The 10373-nt window shown below is 34.2% G+C and overlaps 1 protein-coding gene across 1 annotated transcript; it reads right to left on the reverse strand.

Moving 5' to 3' along the window:
* Positions 1–5787: 5787 nt before the first annotated feature.
* LOC107947357 (acid beta-fructofuranosidase 1, vacuolar) lies at positions 5788–9672 on the reverse strand. The gene is made up of 7 exons (XM_016881998.2): positions 9141–9672; positions 9019–9027; positions 7068–7927; positions 6768–6929; positions 6450–6670; positions 6273–6360; positions 5788–6172 (listed from the first exon to the last, which is right to left on the reverse strand). Exons 1-7 carry the CDS (start codon positions 9448–9450, stop codon positions 5966–5968), a joined length of 1857 nt encoding a protein of 618 aa, XP_016737487.1. The 5' UTR covers positions 9451–9672; the 3' UTR covers positions 5788–5965.
* Positions 9673–10373: the final 701 nt, after the last annotated feature.

Here is a 10373-nt window from a genome sequence, read left to right on the forward strand (position 1 = left end):
AAGTAAAAGCTGAACACCAAGTACCTTCAGGATTACTTCAACCTATTATGGTGCCCGAGTGGAAATGGGATAGAATTACTATGGATTTTGTTTCTGGATTGCCATTGTCACCGAAAAAGAAAGACTCAATTTGGGTTATAGTTGATCGATTGACTAAGTCGGCTCATTTCATTCCTGTGCGAATGAGTTTTTCACTTGATAAGTTAGCTGAATTGTATATTGCTGAGATAGTCAGATTACATGGTGTACCTATGTCTATTATATCTGATAGAGATCCACGATTTACTTCAAGGTTTTGGAAGAAATTACAAGAGGCATTGGGTACTAAATTGAATTTTAGTACAGCATTCCATCCCCAAACCGATGGACAGTCTGAAAGAGTAATTCAAATACTCGAAGACATGTTGAGATGTTGTGTTTTGGAATTTGAAGGTAATTGGGAAAGATATTTACCTTTGGTGGAATTTGCTTATAATAATAGTTATCAGTCAAGCATAAAAATGGCACCTTATGAAGCGTTGTATGGACGAAAGTGTCGGACTCCATTATATTGGACTGAACTTAATGAAAATCAGTTACATGGAGTCGATTTGGTAAAAGAAACCGAAGACAAAGTGAAGATAATCCGTGATTGTTTGAAAGCTGCATCGGATCGACAGAAGTCGTATGCGGACTTGAAAAGAAAAGAGATTGAGTTTCAAGTGGGAGATAAAGTATTTTTGAAAGTGTCTCCATGGAAGAAAATTTTGAGATTTGGCCGTAAAGGCAAATTAAGTCCAAGATTTATTGGTCCGTATGAAGTGATAGAAAGAATTGGTCCAGTGGCTTATCGATTGTCTTTACCACCGGAATTGGAAAGAATTCATAATGTGTTTCATGTTTCTATGTTGAGGCGATATCGATCGGACCCATCACATGTGATTTCACCGACTGAAGTGGAAATTCGATCGGATATGACATACGAAGAAGAACCGATTCGAATCTTGGCACGAGAAGTGAAACAGTTGAGAAACAAAGAAATTGCTTTAGTGAAAGTGTTATGGCAACGACATGGGGTGGAAGAGGCAACATGGGAAACCGAGGAGGCTATGAGGAAACAGTATCCCAACTTATTCACTGGTAAGATTTTCGGGGACGAAAATCCCTAAGGGGGGAGAATTGTGATAGCCCGAAATAGGGCCTAATCAGAATAGTGGTTTCGTAACCACAAATCCGAAGTGAAATAGTTTAATTTTATAAATTTTTATTAGTTACTGATTGATTGAAATATTGTGTGAAAATATGGATAGGAAATTTTAATACTTTAGTGCTTAATTGAATTTTTAGGACTAAATTGAGAAAAATGCAAAGTGTGTCTAATTAGTGATTAAATGACTTAATTGAATTATTGCATGAAATTGGAAGTGTTTATGTGGCAATTAGACCATAAATTAGTGTTATGGACACAAAAGGGTATTTCTAGAAAAATATCTAAGTAATGGGTCAAGGGCATTTTTGTCCAAATTGGGTAAAAGACAAAATAAAGAGAAAATAAGTGTCCATCTTCTTCAAAAAAATCAGAAGCTTGCTGCCGAAAGTTTCAGGTTACCATAGTTAAGGGTTTTGATTTTCCTAAGCTCAATTGTAAGTGATTTCTTGCCCCGTTTTTAATTATTTTCGTATTTTTATGCTTATTGAAGCTTGAATTTCATGTTTCTACCATTTAATTTAAATGAAATTAAAGTTTAAAAATTGACCCATTCATGATATAATTGTAAATTGATTAGTGATGTTAGATAATGAATGTTTGAAGTGTTAATTACAAGTTTTACTAGATGAATTTCAATGAAAAATGTTGAAAAAGGGCTAAATTGTGAAAGATGGTAAAGTGTGCATAAAGTTGTGATTTTGTGAAATTGAGGCCCGTTATGAGCATGAAATATGATTTAGTGAAGTTTGAAATTTAAGAATTTAGAGAATTTTATTTTTACGAGCTTAGGGACAAAAGTGGAATTTTTGAAAAGTTATGGGGAAAAATGTAAATGTGTCAAAATGTTGTGTATGAATTGTATTTGAATGGAATATTGATAAAATGTATTAAATTGTGTTAATATAGATCAAGAAAGAAGAAATAGTGCAAGTGATCGGGGAAAAGAGAAAGTTATCGACTAAATTACAAAAATAGTCGTTTTGCATCCGAGGTAAGTTATATGTAAATAATAGTTATATTTGTATAAATTGTGAATTATATTTGATATGTGAATTAATATTGAATGTGGAAGGAAAGTTGTTCATGAATTATTCAAGTGATAAAGTGTTGAAAATAAAGTGTTAAGTGTAAATTCCCGGTTGAACTTAGGAATAGAATTGGATACAAGTGACATGTCACTAGAGACCAGTGTTACAGTGTTACAGTGAGTCCCGGGTGCTGGGTGATCTAGCATGTGTTGCAGACACCTGACAGCTTGTGTGAGCAGACCCGTGGACATTTCCAGTGTTATTGATCAGTGGTAGCTTCGGCTACATATCAGTGTGGCACTTATGTGCTAAATCTCTACGTATCCGTGTATATTCCAAGTGTTCAACGGGATTAATAATGAATTAAAGTGAATATGAAATGTTAAGTGTGAAAATGTATATGCAAGTGAATTGGTAAGATTGTGTATGTGTAAGTGATTGAAATTGCTAAGAAATATTTTGATTAGTTATATGTTAAAAGTGTTAATTATTAATTGAGTAATTATTGTTTACATGTAACTTACTAAGCTATTTATAGCTTACACATCTCTTTCTTTCCTTTGTTTTATAGTGATTTGAACTTGATCGAATAGTGGACCGTCGGAGCTCGTATCACACTATCATAACCATCTCGGTATTATGTGCTTTTCAAAATGTTTAAACTATGGCATGTATAGAGTCTTAATCATTTTGAGCATGTCCAAATGATATGGCTAATGTTAGCTATTGAAGTAGTTATTAAAGAATATGTTTTGGAGTTATGTATGTTTAAATGGTAACTAATTCAAAGAAGCAGTTTCTTTGACAGCAGCAGTGACGTGAATGTGAAAAATCACCATAAATAGTAGAAATGGAATTAGAGGGTGAATGATATATAGAATTAAAGCTTATCAAGTCTATTTTTACATTAAAGAAACGGTGTAGGCAAAGGAATTTTATATTTTGAGATATTTAAATTTTAGTGAGACAGGGTCAGAATGGTTTTTTGAAATCCCCTGTTCTAACTTTAGAAAATCATTATAAATTGTACAGAAATAATTATAGGTCATAATTTATATGTTTAGATTCCTTAGTGAGTCTATTTTCAAAATAAATTAATGGTAACCTTATATGAATTCTGTACAATTAGATATTTGATTTTTAGCGCCAAGAGGTCAGATCTGTCGAGCTGTGAAACAGGGGATACTTTAATGAATAAACTGTACTAATGTGCTAAGTCAAAAATTCTTAAACTTTTATGGTAAGTAGGAATATGAGTCTAGTTTCACGGAAAATTTACGGATTTAAATTTTGAGTTTCGTAACTCAAGTTATAATTAAATTAGTGACAGTTGCGCAGGTGGACAGTGTTGTTATGAACAGTGAATTTAATTTTAAAAGCAAATTTTTATGCTCCGAATCGGTAAGTTAAATTGGATGACATCTCGTACTCGATTCCGGAGACGGTCTCGGGTAAGGGGTGTTACACCCTGCATCTTTAAAATTTCAAAACAGAATGCTCATGTATTTACACACAGCCTAGCACACGGGCGTGTGGCTTAGTGGTGTGACCTAAGTAAGAGAGTTCCATAGCCTGAGACACGGGCGTTTCCCTCGGCTGCGTGAACCACACAGTCTGACCACACGGGCGTGTAACCCCTGCCCTTAGGAAAAATTTTGAGATTTTGCGAAAAATTCTCTGAGTACCCAGTTTAGTCCCAACTCGTTTCTAATGCATGTTTTGGTCCTCGAGGGTTCATATAAAGGACTTTATGTTTGATTTTTGATATGAATATTGTATGATGTGGAATATCTGTTATTTGATCTATAAATTCTAGTAATGCTCCATAACCCTGTTCCAGCGACGGATTTGGGTTAGGGGTATTACATCCCGTGTGGACGGTCATTTGTTTAGGTCGTCTGAAATGGTCCAGCTCGTGTGGCTCTTATAACTTGTTCCAATTTTCTGATTTTTGTTTGTTTTTAGCTCATTTTGCTCCCAAATGCTCTCCTAAGTATAAAAACATGAATTTAAATTATTAGGATCATAAAATTCACCATTAACATCGAATAATCACCCAAAAATGCATTAAGAATGAGATTAAAACATGTTACTTTTAGCACCTATCAGTATCCCTTACTCGTGATATATTGGTTCATTCCAGGTGAAGAGTGTTAGATTTCTTACTTGTAGCATCTTTGGTCATGTATCTTATCTCAAATTTATCTCTTAGTTCCTTAATGGTGACCTCGTTTTGGTAGGTATCAAACAAACCGTCGAATAAACCATTCAATATGTGGCCTATGCACATGTAATAATTGTTGTCTCATTTTTGCCCTCCTCAGGTTGCAACAACAGATTCGTTTTCATTCTCTTCTGGTTTTGGAATTAAGATATCTTCAAATTTGATAGTAAGAAGTACATCTTTTTCTTCCATCATAAAAAATTTTCACCATCAAACAAATCAAGCTTGACAAAGTTGGAAGCCAACTCCCTTAGTGTTCCACTTTCATGTGTTGTAGTAGTTATCATGAAAACAAGTAGAACCTTAAAATTGTTAATGTGGAATTTCTGTGAGGAAATCTTGAATACACAAATGGAACACAAACAACAACTCAAACAGAAAAACGAAGCAATAGGACAAGGCTTCAAGGCATGTATCAAGTCACTATCTTTAAGGTTCTATTTGCCCCTACCTATACTCAGTGTGCAAATGAGTTTCAAGCAAATGAACCTCAAGGATACAATGAAATCTGATGACTATTTGCATTTTGTAGTGGCGAAAATAGTCCACTAAGTACTGAGTAGAGTATAACAAGAAAATCAATGTCTATAAAAAAATTTCTGTAATAATTCTTTATAAAACAATCTAAGAATAGTAGAAGATGGAAGAATGATAGAAAGAACTTTTGAGAATTTGATATGTTTTCCAAATGAACTCTCGCTCCTAATTATAGAAATTTTCATTTCTTTTTATAGAGGCATAACTTTTAGTAGGTTTCTATTATGAATAATCATATCTTTAAAAGTGACATAACTATTCAATTAATATCTTTTAAATAAATATAACTATTCAAGTAATATTGCTTGAATACTTATATTTTTTGTCAAAAATAAAGTGATATAACTCTTGATCAATAACCAAAAGATAACTTTTGATTAATTACACCCTTTCATTTGTGATTATTAAAACACTATAAATATTTAAAAATGTTCCAAGATAACATCTTGATAGTTGGAATTTTAATTGCCTTTGTCGTTACTAATGTTAGGATGCTTGATATTGTAGGAACAAAGTATTAGAACAATTTTGTTATATTCCACTTCATGAAGGAGCGCATAGGCGAGGCAAAGTTATCAACAAGTGCCGCTAAGAAGTATTCATGTAGAGCAATGCTGCTACCTGACAATTATTATTCAAAGAATTAATATCTAAGAACTAGTTGTCTATATCTATGTATTATCCTACATAAATTCAATCATCATTTATAAGCTTTAACTCATATAATTTATGGTGGATCCTAAGGGTTGAAATAAGTCGGACAATTTTATTAGACAGGTTGACAAAGATAAACGTAGTTGAAGATCAAATTAAGAATCTAAAATTTAATTAATTTAATTTCCGAAATGAAACCAATGTAATACAAAATAATTTCAATGGCAGCCCGAACAGAAAAATAGAAAACACTAGAAATCTTTTTCCCTGCCACAGAGGCAACCAAGACATTTATCCCACCCTCACAGATCAAGGATATTGGAGCATTCATTTCTATACACAGTCTCTTTCGAAGGGGAAAGGACGAATAAAGGCAGAATTCAATTCCCATATTTTGAGTGTGGCCCTCACATTTACTCCAGTTGCATTGTTGAACAAGAACAACCTGGCTGCTCCATAGATGGCTTCCGTTGGATAAATTCTTGATGATATCACTGTCCTCCCTCCCTGAGCAAAGCTTTCCACAATTGAATGATCCACCTGAATCAACATTTTTTTTTTGTTTTACCTCAAATTTAGATCTTTACGTACTTAGGTTTTTCACCCCCATATCAGGTTGGTAGAAATATTTCTTACTTACCAATACCCTCATATTGTAGTTCTCATCATCAAGCACAGGAACTTTGCCTCCATAAACTTGTTTGAAGACGTCGGAAGCTTTAGAAGACCTGAACCATACAATTTATTGGCTCACATTATGCTTGTTAGCGTAAAACTGCAGAACAAGAATGTAAACACTAAATAAAGTAAAGCAAACCTTGTTTCGTCGGTGCAAAAGTAAGTCTTGAGAGTACCACCAGATGCATTAAGAGGACGGAAATATATAGGAGTCAACTCAGAAAGTGAAGCATCAGCAATAACCAGGAGGCCAAATGGTCCGTAAGTGCTCCTATCAACTGCACCATCACCGCAATTACCGATTTCATTCGTAGTACTAGATATCAATGGCTCTATTTCAAACTCTGCTAGTATATCCAACTGCAATATTGTTTTCAAGAACGATAGTGGAGAGTTATGAGTTACTGCAATAACATGGACGTAGCTAAAGGATTTATATGGAGTGCTAAACAAAAACCTGAGTGGTGGTGCCTATGTCAAGGGGCACAACAGATCCTGGTTCAACTAGCACCTCCTTAAACATTGTACTGTTCAATCTCAAGCTCTCTACTTCTTCCACTGGCCATTGAAGTAAATTGGTTCCAGTCTTGTTGTCATATAGAACAGTCCTGGGAATTGTCTGTAAAATACAGAAACGACTTACAGTGGGGAATCCCATCCTTTTTTTTAATTTAATATTTGAATAATTGCATGTTTAGAATTTAAACTAATCATATGGATTTATCTTGTTATAGCTAGCAATAGCATTATAAGGTACCTGAAGGGAAGCCCATCCCTTTTTGAGGTCAGCAGTTTCAGTATCAGTTTCATTAATCCAACCCCAAAGAACCCTCCTTTGTTTATGCTGATCAAAAAATGTCTTTGAGGCATAGTACCTTCCGTAATCCACTTTCAACCCGATACCCACATCCTCTTCCGGGTTATCGGGTGTCCATTTATCCGTTTTCGGGGCATAAGTCCCGATGGCATAATGGTCAACCTTTGTATTATCCAAGCTAGCCTTTAACACATGCTTAATTCCAGGCCCGAATGATGACGTGTCCAACGCCACCGAGCCGTTTATTGCAACGGGATAGAAATCCACGCATTCCCACATACCCGTACCCGGAACCGCATGTAAAACCCCATCCAATAGTTCATAATCCCTAAAGTTTGTGGTATGATAAACGAGGGATATTCCAATGGTGGTATTAAACTTTGAGCCCATGGTGAGACGCCAGGTACCTTCGGGTCCAAGCCAAGCTGTTGTTGGGTCCCGGAAATCGTCGGGTTTAATACCGGGTGGGGGGACCATAACAGGGTTGCCCGGGTATTTTAACCAGTGAAGGAGGAGGGGATCAGACAAGTTGGCAGGATATGCAAGATTTTGTACCTGCACAGATTCGTTGGTTTCGCCAGTGTAGAGCATTATGATTTGAGCATCTGGCAAGATAGTGGCAGACCCCGTCCATACACCTTTGATATCGTACCAGTGATCTGGGACCAGGGCTAGTGGAAGATAGAGCCAATGAATGAGATCCCTCGATACGGCATGGCCCCATGTGATGTTACCCCATATAGCTGAATAAGGGTTGTATTGGTAGAAAAGATGGTACCATCCCTTATGATACAATGGACCTGCAACAACAGTATAAAAACACATGCATTCTTAGCTCCAAACAATAAAATAAATAATGCATAATTTCATTTTTTTAAGCATTCTAACTTCAAAAAAAAAAAAAATCATTTCAACCTTTCTTTTAATTATTCTTTTTACTTAACGTTTAAAATTGTTATTTTTGATAAATCATTTCAAATGGATAAAAAAAATTAATCTTTTTTAACTTTGCTAATATGGATGAGATATCAATATTTAATAATTTTTTAAAATTTTAAAAAAAATTATAAAATTTATTTTTAAAATTAAAAATCATTAAAATTATTTAAAAAGTATAAAAATTACAAAAAAATATTTTTGATAGTTTTTAGAATATTAAAAATTAATTAAATATTGACATATCATCCAAGTGATGATTTATGTGTATGCCACATCAAGAAATATTAATTTTTTTCATATATTTCAGGATGACTTAATAAAAAATATAAAGTAAAAAATAGGCAAAATTAAATATAAAATTAAAATGATTTTTTTGAAGTCGTTATCCCTAAAATAATCACATGTTAGATTTTGGTGAAAGCTAGAGTCGGCTAACGCCAAATGGTGAGTGAGGACAAGGATGAAACAAGTACAGTAGTCCTGATTGGTCAGTCTGTATACGTTACAGCCACAGGGAATCCACTAATCATTCTTTCCTACCATTGCATTTCAGTCACAAGTCCTCTCTAGACCCGAAACATTACATATATACACACAGTCCCTTCCTCAATCTCGGCTTCTAAATTAGTAGGCATTAAAATGGTTTCATTTTGTGGCGTGAGCTTTGATAAAAAGAACTGGACTTGAATGTCTACCGGAACTGGAGCGTCAACTGGTACACACATTCAAATCATGTATGCTTTGCTTTATGACACAATGAAAATAATCATCTTTAAATAAAACATATTTGCCACACAAAATGATAAACAAGAGGTAAAAAAGTGATTTGCAGTTTTATGAGAGATGAAACAGTTTAAATTTGGAGGCATAATAGTGGTAAACAACCCAAAATGCTAGATTGAGATGCAACACACATGGGATAAACTAAAAGAATGCGGTTGTGAAAACTCACCGTTAGGATCTGAAGCAGAATATCCAGACGTTGATAGAAACAGAAACCAAAATCATTACGTTAGAAACCAAACAAATAAATTTAATCACAAAGATATGAAAACAAATATATATATCCACTACCATTCATCCAATTCTTTTGGGGCTGAAAATGGTAAGCACTTCTTTGCCAAGAAAACATAGCGTTAGTCCAATTAAAGGGAACTTGGTTCAATAAAGATGGATTTGACTTGGCTGACACACCTTCAGCCACCCCTCTTGGCTGCACTTTCTCAAACGGTTGTTGGGTTTGGTTAATGATTAATGCCAGGAGCGAGATCAAGGAAAAGAGGCAGGCAAAGACGGCTGCAAAACGTCCAGTCCGGGGTGAGGACCGGTCTAGCAAGGGAGCATGGAGTGGTGGGTTTTGTTCGGGGTCGTAGGAGGCCTCCATGACAGTTAATAGATGAAGAGAGCTTAAAAGATCGGTGGTTCTCCAATTTAGTTGGTGAAATTTTAAATAAAAAAGAAAGATGGAGGAAGGGTGGCTGATCTCGTGTTTCGTGCAGTGAAACGAAACAATGAGGGCAGGTGAAATGCTTAAATGTTTGGATTGAATTTTCAACTAAAAAATTCAAAACCATTTCTATTTTTGTTTTTGATTTTGATGTTGAAAGTTTGTGGGACTTTTTCTTTTTCTTTTGTTTCCTACCTGCTAGTTTGTAGAGTTCTAGTCAAACTATATTATATAACAGTATCTGATTCTTAAATTGAATTAAGACAACCCTTTTACCACTTTTTTTTTTAGGTAAATTATATCATTAGTCATTAAATTATCAAAAATTTTCATTTAAGTCATTAAACTATTAAAATTGATCCTACATGGATTTCTCTTCACACTGCTTGCTTCAATCCAAAGTTCTCATTGCCCTTTCTCTTTATAGTTCAATTTTTTTCTTTTTTAAAATAACTTTAGATATCACAAATCTACGAACTAAAATTCAAACAATATTTTTCCAATATTGTAATTTACCTTTACAATAAAATCAGATCATTCATTTATCCAATCAAAAATATATAATTTGAAGTGTATTCCATATAAAATACCAATAGTATTTAAATAGAGCCATATATATCTAATAAAAGAAAAGGTAAATTACCAAAATAGTCACTTTTGTTTGCCTTGGGTTACATTCTAGTCACTTAAGTTTGAAATTTTACATTTTAGTCACTTATGTTATCGTTTTGTTACAAAATGGTTACTCTGTCATTAAGATCTGTTACTTGTTACCATCAAAGAAGAGAATAGTCAAATGACAGAGAATAAGAAGAAGAAACTAACACACCAACCTCTATACATGCTTGCTATTGTGGTTG

This window comes from Gossypium hirsutum, chromosome A03, assembly GCF_007990345.1.
Source record: "Gossypium hirsutum isolate 1008001.06 chromosome A03, Gossypium_hirsutum_v2.1, whole genome shotgun sequence".
NCBI lineage: Eukaryota > Viridiplantae > Streptophyta > Magnoliopsida > Malvales > Malvaceae > Gossypium > Gossypium hirsutum.